This window comes from Limanda limanda, chromosome 21, assembly GCF_963576545.1.
Source record: "Limanda limanda chromosome 21, fLimLim1.1, whole genome shotgun sequence".
Lineage (NCBI taxonomy): Eukaryota > Metazoa > Chordata > Actinopteri > Pleuronectiformes > Pleuronectidae > Limanda > Limanda limanda.
The window spans coordinates 21601813-21628889 of record NC_083656.1 but is presented as its reverse complement, the minus strand read 5'-3'; the positions used below and the strand labels follow the sequence as shown (position 1 = coordinate 21628889).

Here is a 27077-nt window from a genome sequence, read left to right as displayed (position 1 = left end):
TCAACATCTTGACATTGTAGTGCAGAGATTAAATTATAGATTTTATTTGGTAAAAATGCTCAGTGACTGCCCTCTATTGGTTGTAACTCAGCTATTTCAATGGTATTTAGCTGTTAACTGATCTAGAGGCAGATGACGGAGACTGCACAGAGTGCAGACTGACTGCAGATTGTGGGAGAGAAGTAATATCATAGAGTTGAGTGGGCGCAATACATTGATTGGATATTCTTATGTAAGCCTTCCTTTAATCTTAACAATGTGGGAAGGAAAATGGTCCAAAATAATCCAAATCTATAATTTATCACAATAATAGGCCTAGGTGACTGTATTAGTAATTCAAACGGCCCGGCAAGACGTGTTCTTAGCCGTAAGGAGTGTTCTTAGCCGTAAGGAAAGTCTGGAAGCAAGAAGCCTCTACTTCATACAACATCTTTGTCACAAGTGTGTGCTGCACTTCTGAATGCATTTTTTATTATTATTTTAAGGACAGAGGCACCTCAGCCAAAACTTAGGATGGGTTTTACACTTTATCATCTTACTCTAGCTATTAAGCTGGCGCTCTGAATGGAAAGAAAGCCAAAAGCTATGAATGGAAGCTAGTCAGTGGACTCTGTCTTCATTGTAAAGAGTTGTTCACATTTGACTAACTAGTGCATTGCATGTTCTAAACCTGCCTATTTGGAATAGGCTGTTTGCTTGGCCTGTGGCAATGCTCTGGAGCTACTTCAAAATCTTTCCTTGTCATTAGTGACCCCTAATTAAATAGTTCTACAATATACTTTCACTGCATGTTGTGTGCAAATGTATTTATATACCATGCCGAGTGAAGGTAGAAAAATGTCCGTTCATTTCTCATCAAATTAAACTGAAGTTTCTTTATTACTGTTTGAAAGATTTACTTAACTGATGTTATTTTTTCACAGCAAACATGTCAGCTATTGACACAATCTTTAAACCCAAATTCACAACTTAAAAAAACCTCTGTAATTTAGCTTGATATAAAACATTGCAGCTCAAAATGAATGTTTGCTTTTGCTTTGAAGACAGATCAAACACCCACATTAACACACTGACTGTTACAGAGAACTGGTCGCTTTACTATTAAGGTTATTACAATTTTGTCCAAATTGCACCAAACTTCCCATGACCACTAAGAATACACTTGCCAAGTGTGAACAGTCCACAATATATGCATTCCACATACAAACAGAGTTGTGAAATTAGGTAAATTAAATTGGCATTTGTCAAAGAGACATTTGTTTTGTTTTTAAATATCATGCAAATAGCAAAGTAAAATCTCTTCTTACGAGTGGTGAGCAGAGAAAGAGTAAGATTAGAGATGGAGGGGACTTGGTCGTTGAGGACAAGGAAGATTTGGTAAATGGATGAGAAGGTGAATGGGTAAATGAAAAGCGCCAATAAAAAGAGTGAGGACAGATGCCAAAAGGGGGAAAGAAGGGCCTTCAGTCTATTTCAGATGTGGGTGAAATGGAACAGTGAGGGAATGTTAGGGAGAGAATGATGAGCGCTGTGAAATGTAAAAGAAAGCAAGGGGGAGGGGATGGATGTACAAGGGAGAGAATTAAATGACCAGACACGTGAGCATATGCACACACATACACACAGACACACACATGTCTATCTTGTTTGAGGGTGCAGAGATAGAGAATAACCCCTTAAGGGTTTTCCATTTGTCACTGTCATCAGGTCAGTGCAGGCCTGTACATACATAAACAGACACACATACACACACACACACACACACACACACACACACACACACACACACACACACACACACACACACACACACACACACACACACACACATATGCATGGAGGAAGAAGAACAAAAAAAGAACAGAAGGGGGCGAGTGGGTTCCAAATTTTTAAAAGTTAATCCATTGATCAAACAGAATGTAGGAAACAGCACTTTGGTGCAACATATTAAGATGGAAGCAGCAGGTTTGGCATTATGATACACAGCTTCATGGAGAAATCAAATACTAACATTCATCCTGTGTGTGTGTCTCCTGTGCAGGCTGGAAGCTGAATCCAGTAGTTGGAGCTGTATATGGTCCTGAATTTTATGCAGGTAAATAAACACACAGGTCTGAAAAGAAAAACACTGTGAAAAACATACTGTGTTGTAGAATCCATATGAAGCAGTCGTGACATCTGTGCTTCTTTTTTCAATTTAATTTCTTGTCCTCTTTTCTACCATGTAATGTATGAGGGAAATGTGTGGACATCCACTTCATGCATTGGCTTAAACCTCAACCAAATCATTAAATCATGAAAAATACTTGAAACGTTAGTTTGTCCTCACAGTTCCATGGTGCACAGGCAAGAGACAGCAAGCTGGAGACATATACTGCTCTCACAGTCCAGGAGAGTTCCCTGATCCTCCCTACAGTGAATACAATACAGTTGCTAATGTTGCTATCATGCCAATGCATTATATTTGTATTCATCTAGGCCAAACTAACAGCTTGTTTTATTGTACAAATGCTAAGACTGACTACATTTCTTAACTGCTCTACGTTTTTGCTTATTAGTTTGAAATCTGTTCATCCATAGGGGGGTTTACAGGACTCCTCTAAATAGCTGTCCTGTTAGAGATAGGCCACCCATCTCTTTTATTTATCCCTCTCTCTTTTTTCTGATTTTCACCTTCAAACCAAGCAAACAGCAACCCTAAGATCTTCCCTGGATGTTACTAAAAGAGCAATAAAATTCATACATAGCCTTTCTTGAAACCAATTTTTTTAATAGTTAAACGCATTTTTTCCCCAAGATCATGTCGAATTACTTCACATAAAGGAGTCTTCTCAACTGTAAGATGCATAGTAGTAGTTTGTCGTTAGTCTGAGGGGTTGTGTTTTAGGATCATTTGTGATCATTCCGAATTTTTGTGTTTGGGTGCAGAAATTTCAGCCCATCAGGACATCATGTACAGTTTGCCACACTGTGGCAAAAAAAATGTGTGGTTCTACCTTCCATAGATAGGTGTGATACGTGCAGGGGAAAGATGGGATTTTTCGTATGCAGTGCTCCTTTCAGAGAGCACAATTATGTTCCCAGTGATTTGATAGAGTTAAGAATGGGATATTGAAGCTAGAACCACGTGAGACTGACAGCAAATGCAGTTCTATCAATACACTGCAGTGTTCAGGTGCGCTGTCAGCAGCTGCCTCTGGTTCTTCCTCCACTGCTCAACTGGAAATTAATCTGTGCATTGTAAGGCGGCTGTGGCTGAGGGGTAGAGTGGTCGTCCTCCAACCTGACGGTCGGCGGTTCGATCCCCAGTCTGAACCATCTGCATGCCGAAGTGTCCTTGGGCAAGATGCTGAACCCACAATAGCCCCCCATAGAATAACAAAGTGCTGCAAGTAGATGCACTGTATGAATGTGTGTGTGAATGGGTGAATGTGAAGCTGTACTGTAAAGCGCTTTGAGTGGTCTTCATCAGACTAGAAAAGCGCTATATAAATACAAAATCCATTTACCATTTAAGTCTTCTTTTTCTATTGTTTGCTAGATCCCACATTCATCATCATAATGATGTCATATGCAATAAGTATTAATTATTTGACAGCCTTGTCCTGTCTCATGATATTTGGACCCAGCCTTAATATTATGTGAAGCCCACCAGCCTATAAGGCTAACAGTAACTAGCATTAGCAATGTATTTTGTAAAACCTACCATTTGGTAAGGAACAATTAGTAATAGTGAAGTGCATTTACATAGCTTTGTGACTTTGTTTGCACAGCATATGGAATGTATTCCAATGTGGAATGATTAATGCTAAGGTTTAAGGAGATACTGTGAGTGATGGTGGAAACGATGCACCTTGCACGCAGTCAAACACCATCTGTGCTTCAACGTGGCTCGCAGTGCAACATCAAACCTTTCCATCATTCCACAGGTAATGTTACATCAGGCTTGTATCAAGCATTAGCTGTGCAGGTTTTATAGCAAACAGATTAAGCTACTCTATTTACATAATGTAGGATGGCAAAATATTCTTACTTTCAGCATAGTGTATGCTGGTACAACTTCAAGACTGATTAGTAACTAAATAATTGACATTAAATAATATAATTAATGGTAGAATGTAACTAAGTACATTTACTTAAGAACTGCATTTGAACTAAACTATTTTGAAGTACTTGTATTCCTTTAAACTACACACAAAACATATGAAGGGTTTATTAAATATTTGTTGATATATATTTAACCATCCAACAATTTACAGCTAAAATCATACGATTGGCAAAAAAGAACTTGGAAATTGTTTGGCTAATTTTTTTACCATGTGTCTATGAATATATAAAGGTTCCGTCTACTCAAATACCTTTCCTTTTAATTATTTTAATCATTTTAATGTAATCGTAATGATTTTGAGGTTTGAACTGATGTTTGAACTGACAAAACAAACATGAATGGTTCAGTCTGAGCAAATTTTATTAAAACATCTCAGACCAACTCTCAACAGAAACTATTTTGAAATTATGTAAATATCGATGTTATGACACATCTGATTCAGTGGATTGTACGCTTTATCTAATAGAGTTGCAACTGACTGCTGCTTATTGTTGCACAAATGTAGAAGGTAGATTTCTTTTTATCCCTGCTGTCCAGGAATGGCACAAGATTGTCAGTGTGTGGTCTGACAGAAATGTCTGATAATTGAATATCAACTCTAAATATATAACCTACTCCTTGATTGAGGATAGGTTTTGAATCCTCATATTTTCCAGGTAAAGTCACTAAATCAGAAACATACGTAAGTTGAACCTTTATCACTGACACAGTTACCAATATGACTCAACAATGTTTTTTACAGAGGTCAGAGGTCCCAAGCAGTAGCTGGTGTGAAGTCGGGGTCTAAAGCACAACATTGAGTTCATTAACAACCAACACATACAAGTGTCAGCCCTCAGCACATACAGACATTGCCAGGTACAAACAAGAACACAATAATCTACATACAAACAATGTCAGCACACAATATTTACAGCTAAAGGTACATTTTAATATTATAATTAGGGTGTCTTGTCCCATTCGTTAAGTAGTGTTCAGAAATACAAAGACATTTGTTTGTTTGAAGTTTGTACACTCTGTTGCTGTTGGTGGTTTCATTTAGGTTTACCGTTCTCCATGATTACAGTTTTTTAGATGTAACCTGATAATGTGCTGACAAAACCTGTTGTTGTTTTCGCCAGAGCACAGACAAAAAATATGTGTTCATACATTGTCAACGGTAGTGATTGAACTGGAGATTGTCGCAACTTCAACAGCAGTACTGAAAGATGTCCAGCAGTTGTCCTCAAAGTATCAGATCTTTTCACTGAGGGCATTTCACTCCCTTATCCTGCCCTTTATACCAAAGCGCACTTGATTCTCCTTTGTTGGGTTAAAGTTGCTCCAGGTCACCACAGGCTCTACGAGAGGGCAGTGCCCTCTTGTCCTCCCTGGCACCTGCCCCCCTTCCAACATCATTCCAAAAGATCATCAAAGATGAGGCAGTTGGGCAGTATGTTGCAAAGGATTCCTGATTGACAATAGGACATTAAACTGTAATTCATTAACTGGTCATCAAGTGTGATCTGATCTAAATAAAAGATTAGACAAACACAATTTGCTTAAGCTGATAAGAAAAAAACTATTTAAATCTATTTGGTGTCCTGTTTTTTTTTAAATTCTCTTTTTGTTTAGAAAGGCACATTTCCATCACATGGGATGTTCACATTAAATACATTGTTAATATGTTTGTGGATCTCTTCCCAGTAAGACCTCATTGCTTGGCAGTCCCAGAAAATATGGAAGTGGTTGGCTCCAATAGATCCACAGAGCCTCCAACAGGCGTCTCCGCTGCCTTGGTGTCGTTTTTGTATGGGTGTGATAAAAAATCTTGTTATATTATTCCAGAAGAACTCCCGCCATGTATTTGACCCGGTCGAGAGCCATTGTAGTTGACATATTTTCTCCCAGCTCTCCTGTGAGGGTTTAATCGGATGTTAAAATCTCCACCACCTATTAAAATCCCTTTTTGTCACTTTTTGTCGTCATTAAATCAACCATATGTTTATAGAAGGACCAGACACTGCCCGGCGGAACATACACGTTAAGGAGACTTATCACAACACCTTCTATTCTTCCTATAACCATAACAAATCTGCCTTCCTTATCCTTATGTTCTGATATGTGTTCATTGTTTACCGCATTGGATATCAGAGTCGCCACTCCTCTCCGCCTCCCTGATTCATGTGAAGAGAAGTAAACGTGTTTAAATCCTGATTTATTCAATTTAGTATGTTCGGAGTCGCTGAGGTGTGTCTCCTGTAGGAAAGCTATTTGAATTTTATCTTTCTTTAATTTTGAGAAGATTTTCCCCCTCTTAACTGGATTGAGTACTCCATTTATATTAAATGATGCTATTTTCAAAGACCTGTTTTGCATCTATGTGATTTCCTCCTCCATCCCAAACAAAAACCTGGTGCGCTTCCCCCTCCCCGCGTAAACCGGCAGGGAATGAATAACTAACACATTAATAAACATCAAACTGAATACAATTTGTCCTTGTGACTCCCTATGTAGGGGTCTGTTAACCTGAACCTGTTGAACCTCCCGAGGCGGCTCGAAGGGAAAAGTCTCCCTCAGTTCGGAGGGAGAGGCCCTTACCTGCAACAGTCGCATGTCGGAAAAAGGAAAAAAAAAATGTAAGGTGAAAAAATTGGCCCCGAACGAACCAGTCTATTAAATAGTGGATCTCGACCACTAATAACAGACATAGTACATGACTGATTTCACAGTTTATTCCGTCGTCCTCAGGCCGTGGATTAAGTCCTTTAGGTCCCGAAGGGGGACGGTGATGATATCCTGAAGGCTCGGAGCTTCTCCTTGTATCCCGGCTCCCGTTCGGCTGTGCCCTTCTTTGCCCGTCGGTCCACTCTCTTCCAGGTCAGCCGCTGCACCTGCTCCATGAGCGTCGCCGGAGGTGTGGTGGTTGTCACGGTGTAGCCTCTTCTCAGCAGGTCCTCTGATGCCTCCTCCATGGTATCGTAGGTTTTGGTCCCGTCCTCGTGTCTCACGCGCAGCCTGGCAGGGAAGAGGGTCTGGAACTGGACTTTATTTTCCTTCAGCACTTTGCGTATCTCTGTGTATTCTCTTAGTTGCTTGAGTATTAGAGGTGGGTAGTCGTGGTCCAGGTTTATGTGGTTTTCTTGCCAGTCAAACCCCTTCTTCTGCCATGCTTCGCGGAGTAATGTGTCTTGTTTTAAAGCTTAGACACTTGATCACAATGGAGCGTGGCGGCGCGTCTGCCGGCGGCTGCGGTCCCAGGGACCGATAAGCTCTCTCAATCTGCAGGTCGGGCATGTCGTTAGTCAGCTCGAGACCTTCGCGGAGTAGATTTTCCACAAATGAGATCATTGTGGTTGATCCTCTCGGATCCCTCCAGCACCCCATAGATCCTTATGTTCTCACGTCTGGAGTGGCTTTCCAGATCCAGCAACTTGTCCTCCAGCTTGGTGTGCAGCTGTATAGCCGTGATGACTCCACACTGCACCACGTTGCTTGTTAGCTTACCCCTGTTAGCTGCTAGTTGTTGCTGTGCCCGTCTTTCTCATTCCCGTCTTCAGACGACGTTTACTTATTCTCCCCTTTCTCTACACTTTTTGCGGAATTATTTATTTGGTTTGTATGGGGGTATTTCTCTAATTGCTCTGGCTCAATTGAGAGCTCTCTCGCTATGCGACCAACTTGACGGTGTTCCGACCGGAAGTCCGTCCTGTTTAAACACAAACATTTACAGTGCAAGTGGAAAAAGTAAATAGAAACTTGGATTTAATAATTGGTTCACCTTCCGAAAAAATCATCAGTAGCTACTATGCTGAATATGGCTGACCTCAGCAGTCTTCTTTTATTCTAAGGATGAATGATTTTTTGGTTTGAGGTATGTCCGTCATTCTGATTTACTTAGATATTTAGGGTCATTATCCTGCTGCATCATTTAAAGTCTGATCTTAAGCTGGTGCCCTAGCCGTAATTGCCTAGGGCAGGGGTCGGCAACCTTTACTATCAAAAGAGCCATCCAACTAGTTCACGTTCATTTGTTCAATTCTTATATTGGGATGATTCAGGTGACAATCTTATGATCATGTGTTAAGTTATTAATCGATGGTTCCGGATCATGTCTGCGGGTTGCTTCCCTCACTTTAACACTGAGTCCTGACTGTGAGTGTCACTAAACACAAAAAGCATCACTAAGCACAAAAATGTTGACGAATAATTTTTCATGATGTTAAATGCAGTCTGATAAACTCTGGAGCGAACCAAACAAACACTATTCACAGCTTCTGTGCTAATCCCTGAGCTGCTTTGACCAGAGAAACTCGTTGTTTTCTCTGTTTTCACTGTTCTTCAACTGAGTCAGTTACAGGGAGCCAGTGCAGAGGGGCTGGAGAGCTGCATGAGGCTCCGGAGCCGCAGGTTTCCGATCCCTGGCCTAGGGCAATGTTTTTTATTTTTTACAGATCAAACACTGATCTGACACAGTCACAAATCTTTACAAATTCAGCAGAAGACGGTTTATATTGAACTACAGAGCAGGTATTTCAACAGTTGCCGGAAGCTCTACGGATGTACAGCATTTCATTCGAGGGCAGGGAAGCAGCTAGATAGAGCACAGCACCACCAAGCCCGCATGTAGGCACAGGCAATGTCAGTTGATAAGCAACATCCAAGCAACATTTTGACACCTTTGTCACTTGGCTGCAGTTGCAACATGGAGCGGCGGCTTGTTGTGTGCTCAGGGTGTGTGCTGATCAGCTGGCAGTTGTTCACCAACATCTTCAGCCTCTCTCTGAGACAGTCCGTGGTCCCCCAACCCCTTCAAGGCATCCATTGTTGTTATTGTTTGCCTAAAGACCGTACAGGTCCACAGACGTCACTTTCCCCTCGGCAGCCCACACAGCATATGTGAGGGTGCTCTATGTTGATACAGCTCAGTGTTCAGCACCATTATTTCCTCAAAACTCATCTCGAAGCTCATTGATATTGGCCTGGAGACCTCCATCTGCAGTTAGATATATGACTTCCTGACCGGCAGACCCCAGGTGGTGAGAATTGTCAGTCACATCTCCTCCCAGCTAATCCTCAACATGGGCGAACCTCAGGGCTGTGTGCTCAGTCCCCCCCTGTATTCCCTTTTCACCAATGACTGCGCAGCCAGACACGGCTCCAACATAATCATTAAGTTCACCGACGACAGGACCATCCTGGGCCTCATCACAAACGACAAGATGGCCTACAGAGAGGAGGTCACTGACAAGCTGGTGCAAGGAAAACAATGTCTCTCTTAATGTCTTTAAATTGAAGGAGGTCTTGAACGCCAGCATCCTCGCAAACTTCTACCTGTGTACCATCGAAAGCTTGCTGACAGGCTGCATCACAGTCTGGTATGGAAACTGTTCTGCTCACGGCCGAAAATTACTGCAGAACGTGGTAAAGGCGCAAGAAACATTCTCCCAGCCACCCAGGACATTTACCACCAGCTGTGTCTGCGGAAGGCACACAACATCATCAAGGTCTACAGTCATCCAGCCAGCAGACTGTTTACTCTGTTACCATCTGGTAGAAGGTATAAGAGCAGGGCTTAATAACAGTTTCTACCATCAGGCCATCAGGGTCATAAACTTGAAGTCAAATCATGACTAACAACCCTCTCTGCATGTTTTTCCTGCCTGTTTGTAATTTACATTGAAAAATGTGAAACAGCTTGCTTTTATTTAAATTTAAATGTTAATATTGCACTGCTGAGTTGACACCTTTCATTGTACTGTTGACCCTGTTTTTACTGCATATGACAAATATGCCTGAATGTACACTCACTTAATAACAAGATGGACGATCTTTCTGCCATGGTCAATGGACATCGTGAATACTGGGAGTGCTGTTATGCAAGGCTGTACAGTATAGTGAAATTGATCGGCTTCTAGACATTTTCAAAAATCTCTTCAAGCACAACCTCTTCCCTAAGGCCCATGTTGGTGTAAATTCGATCATGAAAGCCCAAAGGTAATATCATTACATTTGGCACAAACATTCACTTGGACTGACAAATTGTCTAATTTGATTTTGGAAGGCAAAGGTCAAAGGTTAAAATCACAATGGCCCTACAAACTATGTTTATGTTTTTCTTGAAAATGACATCTGAAGGGAATGTCTTAAAATTTGGAACAAACAGTCACTTTATGTAACCCAGAGCGTTGTGCACAGTGTGAGCAGTTAGGCCTTTCTCATGTTAAAGTCTTCATCCAGCCAATGAACTGTTAAACTAAACATTTTCACTGAACTAATGTAAGAGGTCCATATGTCTGTAATTAAATTATGTTACGTTTGTATCAATCAGACTATAAAAGTGTGTGAGGTATAAAAATCTGTGACTGAACAAGAAAAGACCTCAACTCCACTCGGTTATTACACATAAATAATCTTAAAAACACCTGCAATTATAGTTTGGGACAGAAATAACTATAAAACAAGGATCTCAACCCATACAGGTAATTTGTTGGTTCTTGGGTCGTAGGGTTTGGGTGGACCCCTGAAGACATCTTATACCTCTGAAATGTACTGGTGGTTTATTAGTTGACAAAACCCCAGTCCTCCACCACAGAAAATGGTTGGTCATCAAAGGCTCTACGATTGCTTCAGCCTTTTTGCTGTCTCATGAAGTTGTTCAAGTGGCTTTTGAATGGAAACATTCGATGTCCATTTCTCCATTTCTTCTTTTTTTCCTAAATGCTAGCTGCTGTTGAGGCTTCCAAACAGCTTTGCTGTAGTGACAACCTTTCAGGTGACTTATAAGATGTGTTGTGTTAAAACTTGCAGTCTCAGGAGAGTCTCCTCTCAGAATCAAGTACAGTGCAGTCCAATGCTTCCCCCCACTGGTGTAGTAATGTCATTGCAATTATCATCTAAAAAATAATTTTGTTACATTGTATATTTATTTATATTATATGAATATAATATCTATTATTGTATATTCATATACAATAATAGATAATATATCAAATAGATCAGCTTTGCCTGGTAACACAAATAAGGGCGGGGTTAGAGCAGTCGTGTTTGAAACAGAAGGTAGACGGTTTGATCTTAGTATTCCCCAGTCTGCATGCTGATGTGTCCTTGGGCAAGATACTGAACCCCAAATAGACCCTCCTCATAAAGAAAGAGCTACACACACACACACACACTATTTTTATCTCTACTCCAGTGGTGACATTATACCTTAAGCGTGACACCATTAAATGGTGTGCCTTTGTGCATTAAATAAATTTGTCAAAAAAACTTTAATTGACAGTAATGCTAGCTTGGGACACCACACTTTAAAGGAGGGAAAAGATAGCCAATTTATTGATTAAGTCTTTACGTTCTATCTACAAATTTGGAACTTTAAGTACTAACTACAAATTTGGAACTTAATTAATTAAATTAATAACCTTAACCAAAATTACCACATCAATAGCTAGCAAGTTGAAGGATGTAGAGTTCTTGACAGTGTAGAGGTTGGCAAAATTCACACTTATGCAACATAACTGAAGACAACATTTGTTAAAGAAAAACATTTATTGTGAAAATAATATTGTATGCATGTGTGTGAATGTGTGATTGTATTTTTTTTTCAATTTCTCAAATGGTGGCTGGTCATTATGAACACAAAAGAACACATGGAATGGTGCAGTCATGTGGTTGAGGTCACATGTTTGTGTTAAGTTTCGGGAGATGTTTGTGTGAGGTGTGGTACCAGGTTGGAGAAAGTAGTTAGTTGCAAGCAAAGAACGCCTGTAAAGAGCATAACATAACTAACATTCACTGTTAACGTATTACCAAACAACACAACAACACAAAACAAACTTATAAACATCACATGAATAGAAGTCATCAGTCCTGTACATAGCTGAGTGTAATTATTAAGCCCAGTTATGATACCAGTTCATGAAAAGGGGAAAAGGTCCTTTCTGATGTGCTGTTTGACATGATGGTTGTGGTTCCTGCTGTTGTTTATCTGCAGCTCGTCAATTCGTGCTGATGTTGTTAGGCAGGGTCTCGCATCGCTGCCTTATGGAAGATTTTACAAGCCTGTGGTGTAAGGTGGAATAGCTTATGGTAGGGAGAGGTCAGTAGAAAAAAGCTATACCCACCTCTCCTCCTGGAGAAGTGAGTAGAAAGAGAGAGAAAAGAGGGGGAACTGGGCTTTTATAGGCCAATAGTGGTTAAAGGTTGTGTCCAGGGGCAGTTTTAACTTGGGTGTGAATTTAAGGTCCTCCTGTTTAAGAGTTTTAAATCCAGTATTCATCTGTTTAAATAAAAACTACTGAATTACTGAACCCTACCCCTTTACTTTTTATACTTAATTGGTTTTGTGTTTTCATCTCAGCAAAAAAAAACTACAGTCCAAAAGCTATTATGTCCTTCAAACTGTGTGTGTGTATGTGTGTTGATGTCTTTTTCTCAGTGACAGGCTTTCCATACCCCAGTACAGGAGCAGCCATGGCCTATAGGGGGGCTCATTTGAGAGGGAGGGGTCGTGCTGTCTACAATGCATTCCGAGCTGCACCTCCTCCTCCACCTATCCCTGCCTATGGAGCGTGAGTGCCTGCTAACACACAACATACACACATCCAAACACATACTTGGCTTTCATACAGATGCAAAATTAAGTGGAGATTGTTAATTTCAATAAAGCATATACCGGAAGCGGTTTGAAGCAAATTCGCGACAATCGTCTACAAGGGGTTAAAACATGCAACTGCACAAATCCAATTCATAGTAATACTGAAAACATAAAAACTAACTGATATTGCTCCCGCTAAATTTGCCTCTTTTTTTTGTGTGTCTATCTTGTTTCGGCTTTGAATGACCTGCTTCTCTAATGGGCCTGCTTCAGAGAGAGAGAGAGAGACCTTGTGAAAATGAAGGGGAAGACTGTTAGAGTGAATAAAAATAGATGAAAAATATGAAAAATGCAGATTAAGCTGGACAAGAATAATGTGAGATGTCATTAACTGTATGCTGATAAAATAAATAAATTTTTGTTATGGCTCTTTTTTCATGAATTGAAGTAAAGGATGTAAGATTTCCTCTATGCAAAGAAAAGCCTTTTTTCTCTCAGATTTTGTCCTCAACTTTGTTAAAATCAATGTTAGTGAGCACCTCACCTTTGCCAAGATAATCCATCCACCTGACAGGTGTGACATATGAGAAGACTCTGATTATGGTTACAATCAAGGCCACTTTATAATGTGCTGTTTATCTTTAAGAAATACTTTAATTAGGCACTATAGTTTAACATAGGGTTTTTTAGGGGGGGGGGGCGGTAAATCAGTCAGTATCTAGCATGCCAACCATTTGTCTCATGAAGTGCAACACGTCTGATTAATATAGAATTGACTATTGATTGTGGCCTGTGGAAAATTGGACCACCTCAATAGCTATACGTAGTTGCTGGATATTTCTGCTGAATATGTAAGAACTGGGTTGTTGTAAGCTTTCAGGAATTGTGCACAGATCCTCGCAAGATGGGGCTGTGGATTATCATGCTGAAACATTAGGCAATGGCGATGAATGAATGGTATGACAATGGGCCTGAGGATTTCATCACATTATCTCTGTGCGATCTCAAATGATCTCAAATGATCTCTCAGGTGAAGACCCAGGATGTGGCGGCCCTGTGCTGGCCTGGTTAGACAATGTCTGCAGTGTGGAGGCTGTTTGGATATACTGTAAATTTCTCGGCAATGGCATTGGTGGACATCACTGCAGTTAGCATGCCAATTGCAGGCTCCTTGTGCAGTAGTAGTGCTCTTTAATCAGCATCCTGCTATTTTAGCAAAGGTGAAGTGAATCAATCAATCAAATTTTATTAGCCCATTTTCACTAATTACATTTTGTCTCGTAGGGTTTAACATGATCTGTCCTTAACCCTCAACAAGAGTTAGGAAAAACTACCAAAAACCTCAGAGAGCCACATGTGAGGGATCCCTCTCCCAGGAAGCACAGAAGTGCAATAGATGCAGTGTGTATCTGAACACATCAACAAAATTACAATATTTGTACATTGATTAGAAGACAAAATTTTTAACATAATGGAATCGTGTGTCTATATATATTGCTGTGTGATGGCATATGGTGGTGCAAAATGTATGTAAGGGGTACTGGCCTCTATCTGTTTGGGCACTGGCTCCAAGTCCATACCCTAAATGGATGACGAACGTGCTGTGTCCATGCCATCCCACTTGCTAGTGAGCCCTGGAATTTACTCCACTAGTGTGCATACAGATACATGTTGTTAGTCTAGTGTCTTTCATGTTTGGTGTGCTACTGGAAACACCTACAGGCCAAAGCAGTGGTTCTCAAAGTGGGGGGCGCGCTAACCATATATATATATATATAAATGGGCGGCTGTGGCTGAGGGGTAGAGTGGTCGTCCTCCAACCGGAAGGTCGGCGGTTCGATCCCCAGTCTGAACCATCTGCATGCCGAAGTGTCCTTGGGCAAGATGCTGAACCCTGAATGGCCCCCCATAGAATAACTAAGTGCTGCGAATAGATGCACTGTGTGAATGTGTGTATGAGTGGGTGAATGTGAAACTGTACTGTAAAGCGCTTTGAGTAGTCATCATCAGACTAGAAAAGCGCTATATAAATACAAATCCATTTACCATTTACCATTTAAAGACTAGATGTCTCGTTCGACGGAGCCGGACGTCCGCACATGGTGGCCATCTTGCTAGAGTGAGCTCGCTCACCCATAACATTGTGTTGTAGTGGTACTTACTTTTTAAATAACCATAACTTGCTCAATTTTCAACCGATTTTTAAACGGTCTGGTTTGTTATAAACGTCAGAGAGGAAGTTATGTCACTGCATAAATTATTGAATTTTTTTGAAAATAACATAATTATTCATAAGTATGCAGTGTCATACACAAAATAGGAATATGAAGTTGTCTGCAACCTATTTGCCTCTAACAGATTCAGCCCTCCTACTACCGCTACTGGGAGTGGCGTGATGGAAGACTTTCTTTAACTCATCATGAACAAATTAAGAGAAGAGCAGATTGAATATCGCCTCCTTCATACTACAGTCTCCCAGAGTCACTTGAAAGTAGATGACGTAAGCAAATTTTGCCCATTTCCCAGGGAACCATTTTGGAGTTGAGAGGCAAGGATAAGTGATCAAACCCAAAAGAACAGTTACAACAGGTGGAAAGAGCGGCTGCATATGTGCTAGAACATTTTGTGTGTATGTGTTGGATACTTTATGTGGGGTTTGCGCAGAATCTTGTGGAAGTCAGCTGTCCCTACTTACAGACAGACTATCCAGTTGTGACTCTTTAGTTGAAAAATTCTTAACAAAAATTCATATGACCCTTTCATTTCATTTTATTTCAATGAAAACATTTTTAATGTTTCATATCCTTTATCAACAGTGTGGTCTACCAGGATGGCTTTTATGGGGCAGAAATATATGTAAGTCAAAAACCAAATATATCTACCAAAATATTTATACTTAAAGTCATAATGGTTAATCATCAAAATAACATGGAACTGAGTATCTTTCCCACTGCTTTACTTATAGTCGGTTGTGATTACAGCTTAATTTTGGCTTAAATTTTGTGTTTACAATATGATGTGAAAATAAATCCCCCCATCTCTTCTCAGGGAGGATATGCAGCTTACAGGTATGCACAGCCAACTGGGACCGCTGCAGCTGCATACAGTGACAGGTATGTTGGCTTTCGGTTCTGTTAAAACTTTGTTGGAAATAATATTTTTGTTGCATTTAACATTCCTTAAAACACAGCCTGGGCTCCTTACCTGTTTTTTAAACCATACCAAATATGTGCATCGATATATTGATGTGTGGTGGATCTGTTTACAAAAGGTCCGTGTCGAAGCCTACATTGAATGTGATGTCATCAGGTAAATGGCTCATGGAATAGGAGAAAGAAAATATTTTCGCAATCAATCATTAAAATATATTTGTATAGCCCATTTTCAAAAATCACATTTCGTCTCATAGGGCTTAATAGCATCAGCTTAATTGTATTGATTTTAATGCAAAATTTGTAAACAGGTGGATGATAAATAATCAACCCCAAAGGATTCAGCAATAAGGGATCCCACACATCATGTTGGCTCGTTAGAATCCAAAGTCCAACACAGGAGCAAAAGTTAAACATAGTTTGGGCAAATTTGAAATAGACAGTTTCATTGGTGTTCCTATATATTGTCACAGTTCATCTGGTTAAATTTAGTCTGTAAATAAGTGCCTTATTGTTGATGAAATTGGTGGCATGTGACAGGCATTGCCACTTACACTATAGTCTAGAATGAATATGGAACATATGTTTAATTTATTTTATTTCATGGTGACATTTTGGTGGAGAAAAAAAAAGTTAAAAAGAAATTGAATGACTCCCGGATAAAGAGCTTGTCTCACTGGAATGTTACATTTGTAACTTACAAATCGAATTGTCGTTATTCTCAAACACCCAAGTACAATGAATAAGAATTGGAACATGACTGTACCAGGTTAATGTATGTATAATAATTAATCTATTGCGCTTCATGATTCCCCTAATATTGCTTTGTGATAAAAGCTGCAGGAATACGTTATTCATATTACACAACCAAACAATGTCTATGAAGTCTCACCTGGTCAGATGATGAGCAGAACCAAAAATCTACTTCCTGCCATCCACACACAGCCAATATGGATACTCACACAACAAAATCCACCATAGGCCGGTGAGAGAGCAGCGTGGTTCATTCCATCTTTCACTTATAATTTCCCTTGAAGCTCCCATCATTCTCGCAACTCTAAGCCATTAACATTTGGGGTCTTGTGACATACCTTATCATCTCTGCCCCATCGCTGCTCAACTCCCTGTGCAAGTGCTCTTAGAGCTCTTGGAGCGTGCCAGTTATTCATCCAGATCAGTGAAACGTGTTTATAGAATAAAATAGTTCTATGCTTTTGTATGTGTTTGAGCCGTGCCTGAACCCACTATTTGTTGTATGTGTATATGAAGGTGCTTGGGGAGCTAATTTTGGGGACATGAGCATGTCAGGCCTGATAAGAAAAAGCTATAGCTAGAGCATGTAGGCCTGTGATAGTGTAAGATGTATCTGAAGCAAGGAGCAAGAGCAGGTGAGGGGGCATGTCTCTCCAGAAGACTTATTTCTTTTTTTTTGTTTTTCCCCCTGGCTTTAACACACTGAATTCACTGGCAACTGACAGACTCTTTCCTTAGTCTTTGTCTCTACAGAGCATGCACATCTTCAGGTGTTGTACAAACGCACATTGGCAAATGAACTTGCTCATCTTTCTTGGAAATGTTTCACCCCTTATCCAAGATGCTTCTTCAGTTCTAACTGACTAGTAGGAGGTTTCAGGTATTTAACCTCTGTAGGTTAAACCAGAAGGTCATTGAAAATATTACCTAAATAATTCCAGCATAACAATGAAAACAAATGGATACCATGTAATTCAATGCTGTTCGTTCTTCGTTCCATAATTAATTCAATCGCATAAGTTCCATCTCTATGACCTATCAGTCACTAGTCTGTCTCAGTCGCCCCACGTTTTTTAATCAGCTGACTGTTGGGTTTTTCATGATCTCAATCAGCCTATCATTGCTGCCAAACATTAAATCTGTTCCATCTCTGTCATTGTTAGCTGTTATTTCAGTGATTCACTGTGTTTAGCAGGGCAGTAGTCATATTAGACATTGGGCACCTACCCCCCAATGTTTAAATATGGTCAAATTGTCCCCCCAAAATAGACTGAATTGTAAACTGGCCTATGAATAATAATAATAAAACTGTTATGCTATGACGACAAGCAAAAAAGCACCACCGTCCGAAATATTCACTATGAAATTTTGAACCATTAAGGGAATTAGGGAATTAGGAATTAGGGTGTAGTGCAGCTCATATACTGTTTCTGGCAGCTCTACATGCGTCTTGTCCAATATCCCTTTTCCACCAACGTGAACCAGGTTTCGGTTCCGTGCTGGTTCGCAGTTGCAGTTGCTTTTCCACAGGCCAGTCCTGTTCAAAGACGCACGTCATGACGTCACTGTATACGTCTGTTTAAGGCTCCGCTCTCCCAGCTAATGCTTACGTTAAGCACAACAACAAATATAGCGGCGGATACATCCTTATTTTAATACGAGCGTTTGAGCATTCACAGACATCCAAACACATCTGGTCCAGCTTATTAAAGCTGCTTGTCACGATCACTACGGACAGCAATCAACCCTCAGAAATGTTGGCAGTCGTTAACGTCATTTGTTTCCATAAAATGCTTTTCCCTACATTACACTACCTTTTATCCAAAGCGACTTACAATAGGTGTAACAATGAGGGTACAAACCCAGTGCTATAAGTAAGTGCCATTTAATTCCCTAGTTGCGTAAAACGCTATTCTACTACCACAATCGTTTCCGGTTCAGGACGCCGGTTTTTGTCAAGACAAAAAACAAAATTACTTTCTCCAGTATCTACCAAAGATCTCTATTAAAAACCAACATGTTCTTAGCTATTGCCAATGTGAAGATACCACTATAGCTTTCCAAGTCTTTCCACCAGAAACAGTTAAGCTTACGGAACACAATGGCCAAAAACACACCCTCTTTACTGGTAATATCTTCCATGTTTACTGTAGTGTGTTCAAAGTAAAGAGAGAGAGAGAGAGAGAGAGAGAAGGTAAGAAGGAGGATACCGTCAGGGCAGGTAGAGCAGGTGACATGGAGGTGAGTGAGAAAAGGTTTGTGTTGATGATTATAACCAAATAAAGACATCATACCAGTCTAATACGAATGTACATATCTACATGTATTTGTATCTCAATATTAGGTCAGTTGTTTGCAAATAACAGACGATACACAATTATATCTTCTAGTGCAGGGGTATTCAACTAAAATTTAACGAGGTCCAGTTTGAGAAATTTCTTGAAGCAAAGGTCTGGAAGATCATAATTTCTAACAATTTAGTGTGATATATATTTAAGTAGCCTAGCAGTTGTATCAGAAACTGCATGTACTCAATACCTGACAGTCAAATCAAATGAATTCAGTACGATTCAAAAGCTTTTTGACAATATTTATTGTCGCGTCACATAGAACTGAACATAAATGTATGATTGCAGACATGTATAATGTTCTCTCATTAACTTAATATAAGTAGGACCGCATTTCAAAATTAGAAAATATATATGTATAAAATGCATTCTTTGACAACCCCTCCATCAGTAAATGGCTTTTTGTGTCGACCCAAAATCCAAGCAACTATGAGGGAACACTCATGAGCACGTTGTTGGGCAGTGAATGAGTGGCTCAGGATCCTGGTGGACTGGTCATATTGGGCTCTGAGACCACTTATTTTCTGTGATCTCACTTCAGATTTAACTGGGTATGTTTGTTCAAAACCTTTATGTTTTGTCTCATAATGGCGTTGCACATTGGCGCTTTTAAAAAGTGCCAGTTTCTGAACATATGAGACACACAGGTTTAGTGCTCCCAGTGGGATGTATGAACAGAAATGAGTCTGTCCATTTCGGATTAATGCTCTGTCTTCGCTGTCCACTTTACTTTTTTCGGATTTGTTCCTTACGTTTCTCTCCCTTTCTCCGTCTCACTCCTCCGTTCGCTCCTTTTCTCCGTCACACTCCTGTTTCTCTCCTTTTCTCCGTCTCACTCCTGTTTCTCTCCTTTTCTCCGTTTCTCTCCTTTTCTCCGGCTCACTCCTCCGTTTCTCTCCCTTTCTCCGTCTCACTGCTGTTTCTCTCCTTTTCTCCGACTCACTGCTGTTTCTCTCCTTTTCTCCGACTCACTCCTCCGTTTCTCTCCCTTCTCCGGCTCACTCCTCAGTTTCTCTCCCTTTCTCCGTCTGACTGCTGTTTCTCTCCTTTTCTCTGACTCACTCCTGTTTCTCTTCCTTTCTCCGTCTCACTCCTCTGTTTCTCTTCCTGTGTTTTCTCTACCTGTATCGTTAACAGCCTGGAATGCACAGACTTGATTGGCTGAGTAGTATCACGTGGGATGGCTTAACTCGCATGTGATTGGTCAATGCGTTTCCTCATCCACTAAACCACTACCATAATGACTACAAAAGCTGCGCCGGTTAAAATTAGAAGAGCCCCGTCAGGTTTTAAATCATAACCTTCTGTGTTGGCTGTAGGTCCGGGTCCGTATGGGACGGCTTCTGGGTCCAGACCCGGACCGCGGTCCACCTGTTAGTGACCCCTGTTCTAGTGAATCCCACAACCCTACAAATCTGTCCTGTTTAGGTAACTGTCGAGCAGATATTAAAGACTGGATGTCAAAGTATTTCCTTCAATTGAACTGAAATTCTCATCATTGGCCAAGAACACTTACATTCCAAAATTCAGCCATCTCTGTGTCCTCTATCCAACAATGTTAGATCTGTTGCCAACCTTGTTGTCATATTGAATTCCCAGCCCACACTCTGAGAGTCATGTTAAATAACTCGTTCAGACATCTCAGGAATATATCCAGGATCAGATCGATCTTGAGTTTTAAAGAGACTGAAATCGTCATACATGCTTTTATTTCTTCACGGCTTGATTATTGTAATGGTGTTTTAAGCAAAAACACTCACTATGCTCAAAATGTACAGAACGCTGATGCTAGGCTTTTAACTAAATCTTGGAGAAGAGAGCATATCACTCCTATTTTAGCTTACCTTCACTGGTTGCCTGTCTGCAGTGGTGGAATGTAACAAAGTATTTTTACTTCGTTACTGTACTTAAGTCAATTTTTACGTATCTGTACTTTACTTAAGTAAAAATAATAGTGCATACTTTTTACTTTTACTCCGTTACATTTTGCAGCTATTATCTATACTTTTACTCCGCTACATTTATACAATATGTGTTGTTACTCGTTACATTTTATGAACACAGTTTCGCCAAAATGTTGCTTTGACGGAGCGGCTCCGTCACTGACCGCCAGCGCTCCACACACGCACACAGTCACACACGCGCACACGCAGCCACACACACGCCAACAAACATTTCCACTCTTCCTGTTAAAGTTCGTAGTTGATCACTATCTAACCATCAGCTACTCTGTTTAGCGCTGGGCCGACGGAGGGTGCCCACTCGTCAGCTCCGCATCTGGGTGACACACACGCACACACACACACACACACACACACAGTCACACACAGTGGCCGGTAAGCAGCCGTCCGGACCACCCCGTGAAGAAGGAGGAGACGTTTCTTTAGTTTTAACGCCGCCGCTTTATTTATTGACTGTCCACCAGAGCAACACTCTCACCACCTCTAGGTGGTCGTTCACTTCTCGTATTCACACACTTCTTGCGCAAGTTACCCAGGTGCACTACGTCACTCTCTGGGCCCGTTCCTTAAAGGGGCACGCCATACCTGCAAATGCTTATAATTATTACTAGTAGTGACATCTGTAGAGGCATGAGTATTACCAGTAGCTATATCTGCATTCTTTATCAAAATGGCACAGCCTAGACATTGAGAGACAACCCATTGAGTGAGTACTTTTACTTTTAATACTTAAAGTAAATTTTAAAGTAAGTACTTTTTACGTTTACTTAAGTAGGATTGTTGATGTAGTACTTTTACTTTTACTTTTTTTTTTTTATTATATTTTTATTAAGAGGTTAGGCACAGTAGGTCAGGAATCAATGTCAAATTTACATTGGGTATCACAAAATCTCAGCACGACAATCAGCAATACACAGAGATATTAACACCACAAAAACACTGCGCATCTTGATGGATCAAGAATAGTATATACAGTTTTCCTCCTAGAATGTTTTTCTTATTTTATGGACCACATGAACGTGGTCCAGTGAACAACACATTACACAACTCAATGAAAACAACAACTAGGGCTACGTTGTAGAACTTGCGGGCCCGAGCACCTGCACGTTGAAGCCTGTTGCAGTCGGGGGAGAGAGCGGTCGATGACCAAGCGCACGTCTCCACGTTGGATGCGTTTTCCTCTCTGTGGCAAGGATAAAAGCTTCATTTCCTGTAGCCACCAGGGGACGCTGTGATTTCAAGTCATAATTTCTGTGTAGATGTCATCAGGCTGGGACTCTAGTCTTACATGTCTAGTTTGGACTCGATTGGACAATAAACGCTTCACTTCCTGTAGCCATGGGGGGGCGCTGTGATTTAAAGTCATGATTTCTGTGTAGATGTCATCAGGCTGGGACTCTAGTCTTACATGTCTAGTTCGGACTCAATTGGACAATAAACGCTTCACTTCCTGTAGCCACCAGGGGGCGCTGTGATTTAAAGTCATGATTTCTGTGTAGATGTCATCAGGCTGGGACTCTTGTCTTATGTGTCTAGTTTGGACTTAATTGGACAATATATGTCCGAGATACAGAACCTCGTGTTTTGATGGCGTTTAATCAAACTTCGACGCCACGGTCACACGGCCTTGAAACCATATGAATATCTTCAGGGGGGGGGCTGTTGATACACACATGTAGTTTGAGTGAGATAGAACCATGAACACTGAAGTAACAGCAAGCCACGCCATGGTCACACGGTGTGACGAAAAATCAATCCCTAAATCATTTTTTATCTCCATCTTGTTGTGATGACACTCATCTGAATTTAAAGTAGTATAGTAGTAGTATATATAGTAGTATAAGTTTCATAACTTTTTGAGCATGTCTAGACCCTCAAAAAGCCCCGAAAGGGAAATAATAATAATAAAAATCCTTACAATTTCAATAGGGCCTCTCACCATTCGGTGCTCGGGCCCTAATAATGATAGATAGATAACTGAAAATTCTGTTAAGTAACAATTAAGTATTAAAGCTGCACAATATAAACAAATTAAAAGGAAAAACAAAAAAAAGGAAAAACAAAAAAAGAATAAGTAAATGAATGCATGAAAAGGAAGAAGAAAGAGAGAAAAGAGAGAGGGGGGAGGGTCCGTCAATCAGGGGGCAGAGACTGGAGAGAGTGAAAGAATGTAAGAAAGGGAAGCCACTTACTATAAAATTTGTTAGAGCTACCTTTCACTGAATATCTGATCTTTTCCAGCTTTAGAAAAGACATGGTGTCGTTGAGCCACTGAGTACTGGAGGGAGCTTTAGTTGACTTCCAGTTGAGAAGAAGGTGGCGTCTTGCCAGTAAAGAAGTGAAAGCTAAAATGTCTAATTGATTAGAGGTAAACCGGTTATGGTTCTCTGGGAGCCCGAATATGGCAACATGGGGGGAGACTTTTATAATCACTGAAAGTATTTTTGACATGGTGTCAAAATAGTTCAGCCAAAAACAAGAGAGTAGCGGACAAGAGTAGAACATATGGGTTAAATTGCAGGATGAAGCATGACATTTGTCGCATTTGTCAGTGATACTGGGGTAGATTTGCGACAGTCGCGCTTTAGAAAAGTGGACTCTAAACAGAACTTTAAAAGTGTGAGACGAGCGCAGGATGAACTTGTGTGAATTTTCTTAAGAGCAGTGTCCCACCAGTCATCCTCCAAGTTTAGATCCAGTTCATCTTCTCAGGCAGCCCTAACTTTAGTAACTGGAGAGCAATCAAAAGACAGAAGTTCATTATAAACTTTAGAGATGAGTGATTTTTGAAGTGGATCGTGGTTTAAAAGCACCTCCCATTGTAGGGTCGGCGGCGAGGAGGGAAAAACTGGAAACAAAGCTTTAGCGCAGTGTCTAATTTGAAAGTATCGAAAGAGATGAGAAGGTGGGAGATGAAATTCTCCTGAGAGATAATTTTAGACATTAAAAGTGAGAAATTAGCTCTATAGCTAGCGCGAATAATAGAGGAGATAGGGGACACCCCTGTCTGGTGCCACGGGTTAGAGTAAAAAAATTGGACTGAATGCCATTAGTGGAAATGTTTACTTGTGGTGATGTGTAAAGGAGACGTATCCACGAAATGAACCCATTACCCAGTCCAGACATCTTTAGTTCAGTAAATAAATAGTCCCATTCAACCCTATCGAATGCTTTTTCAGCATCGACCGAGATCACTACCTCAGGTGTTGTTGTGTCAGTTTTAGAGTAAATAATATTTAGGAGTGTTCGGACGTTAAAGAATAACTGTCGCCCCTTAACAAATCCGGTTTGCTCATGTGAGACAATAGTTGGTACAATGTTCTCCAGGCGATAGGCCAAAGCTTTAGCAAGGATCTTAGCATCTACATTTATCAATGAAAGAGGTCTGTATGAGCCACAGAGATTCCGATCCTTATTTTTTTTTACGAGGAGACTTATGGAGGCTTGCCTTAAAGTGGGAGGGAGAGTGCAATGTTCAAGTGATTCCTTATAAACAGCATGTAGCAAAGGGGACAATTTATCCTGAAATCTCTTAAAAAATTCCACTGGAAATCCATCATGGCCAGGAGCCTTGTTATTTTGCATACCTCTCGCAGCGAAAGTGATTTCCTTTTACTGTTAATGGTGAGTCAAGTTCTTTAGCAGCAATTCAGTGGTGTCAGGTTGAGATTCAGACTTATATAAAGAGGACTAGAATGAGTGAAAGACTGAATTAATGGTGGCGGGCTCCTTATGCAATGAGCCAGATGAATCTTTTATTTGAGGGATCATACGTGAAGCAGCTTGGCGGCGTAGTTGATGAGCCAGAAGACGACTTGCCTTGTCACCATGTTCATAATATGTGGAGCGTGATCGTAAAAGAAGTCGCTCTGCATCACTAGTGGTGATGAGATCAAATTCAGTCTGTAAATCGACACGCTGTTTAAGTAAACTGGGAGAGGGGCAAGTAGCGAGTTGTTGGTCCAATTTGGTGATATTGATAGAGATTTCTTGCAATTTGGCTTTACGGGACTTATTCAAGTGGGCAGAGTAAGAAATAATTTGTCCCCTCAAGTATGCTTTTAATGATTCCCATAGCAGTGAACATGAAACTGGTTCCATATCATTTTGATTTAGAGAGATATAATCATCTATTTTAGTTGTAATAAATTTGGTGAACTTATCATCTGAGAGAAGTAATGTATTAAACCTCCAAGGTGTTGAGTACCGGGGTTGTGAAGAGAACTGAATATCTAAAGAAAGAGGGGCATGGTCAGAAATAACAATAGGATGATAATTAACAGACAGTACTTTGGAAATTAGTTTAGCATCAATAAAATAATAATCAATCCGAGAGAAAGATTGATGCATCTGAGAAAAGAAGGAATATTCCTTGTTATGAGGGTTATTAAATCTCCAAGGATCAGTGCAACTGTTCCTGGACACAAAATCTGAAAGTGACCTCGCCATTGAAGAAGGAGTCAGAGTTCGTGGGTTGGAGCGGTCTAAGTTGGGATCAATTACACAGTTCATGTCCCCGCCAATTATGAGGAGGCTGTTGTTCAATGAGGGAAGACTTTCAAATAGCTTATTCATAAAGTGTGGATCATCGAAATTGGGGGCGTATATGTTAACTAATAAAATGGGAATATGGAATAGCGTACCTGCAACAATTAAGTATCTGCCGTTTTTGTCTGATATCACCTTAGAAGCTGAAAACTGAATTGACTTACCAATTAAAATAGCAACCCCTCTGGCCTTAGAGTTGAAATTAGAGTGAAACACCTCAGAAACCCAGGGACATTTAAGTCTGACCTGATCTTTAGTACGCATGTGGGTTTCCTGCAGGAACACTAAGTCCGCTTTAAAACATTTCAAATGAGCAAATATCTTTGATCTCTTAATTGGACTCCCCATGCCTTTAATATTCCAGCTCAAGAGTCTCACAGAGGATCCAGTGAGTGGGACATCAGAAGTATTAGTATTGGTGGCCATATGTTAAATCCCTAGAGATAGAAATAGACTGAATGCGGATCCCCAAGGAAGGAAGAAGAAGAAAAAGGAAGAAGAGAAAGAAAAAGAAGAAAGAAAAAGAAGAAAAGAAAAGAAAAAACACAGAAACAAACAACAAAAAAAACAAAACACACACATTGAACCACCCCCCCACCCCCCAATTGCACTTACAACGTCCCCATCCCCAAACCATGGAGAACCCAGTGCTCACTCCACCAGGAGTCAGATCCCTAAAGCGAACACTTTCGGCTTTTTGCATAACTATAAAGCTTCGGGTTAAGCTCCTGCAAGTCTAGCAACATTTGACAGGAAGGTACAGCCAATCAAGATCAAGTTAAACTGAAAACCACATACTGTGTGTTTATGAAAATAAGAGGAAACAGATTAACTGAAAAAAGTAATAAATGTCATTATTAACTGTCTCTGCTTCCTCACCGGTGTGTATCACCTCACGGTTCTCTTACAAGTTGAGCGACCTGATGAATGCGCTGGCCTCCTCCGCTGAATCAAACCTCCTCTCCGCACCGTCTCCAACCTTGATCCGCTGCTGGGTTCTGGCTCAGCGCAATATGTCCACACAGTCTGTATGATCGTGAAGACGAGCGATTATGGGGCGAGGGCGCTCTCCGGGCTTCGGCTTTGGCTGGAGAGTACGATGTGCGCGGCCCACGAGCGGCTCTTTCTCCAGATCAAAAGCCTCCTTGAGCAGAGAGGAAACATCCGCAGCAGCAGAAAAGGTGGAAAAATCTTCAGGAATTCCCACTAACCGTATGTTATTGCGCCGCGATCTCGCCTCCAGATCTTCGCATTTATTGTCCAGTCTTGCCAGCTCAGTTGTCAGGTGCTCCACTTTAGCCTGTATGGTAGCAATGTCATCGGTGCAGGAGGAGAGCGATGTTTCCATTTCACCTACGGTGTTCTTCAGAGCATGCACCTCAGACTGGATGTTTGCAATGCTGCTGGATAACTCGGATTTCACTGCCTGTAGTTCAGTCTTGATGCTTGACAAGGTCTCGGTCAAGGCAGCCTGAAGCTCAGCTCTTAAAATAGCTGCCATCTCAACACGGAGTGACGAGAGCAGTTCGGCCTTGAAGTCGTGTGCAGGAGCCCCACCTGTGGCCTCGACCAGGCCGGAGGGGGGATCACTACGAGGCGGGGATGCAGTGTGCGAAGCAGGCCGCGGAGGTT

General features: G+C 40.9%; 1 protein-coding gene across 1 annotated transcript in view; it reads left to right on the top strand.

Annotated features, from left to right (window-relative positions):
• The window catches only part of LOC133028348 (RNA binding protein fox-1 homolog 3-like), a 216707-nt gene that overhangs the window by 165517 nt on the left and 24113 nt on the right, over nucleotides 1-27077 (top strand). The window contains exons 7-10 of the mRNA XM_061095543.1: nucleotides 2042-2095; nucleotides 12525-12657; nucleotides 15500-15539; nucleotides 15732-15796. Of these exons, the coding sequence (XP_060951526.1) occupies nucleotides 2042-2095; nucleotides 12525-12657; nucleotides 15500-15539; nucleotides 15732-15796 (292 nt within the window). The remainder of the gene's footprint in view (nucleotides 1-2041; nucleotides 2096-12524; nucleotides 12658-15499; nucleotides 15540-15731; nucleotides 15797-27077) is intronic.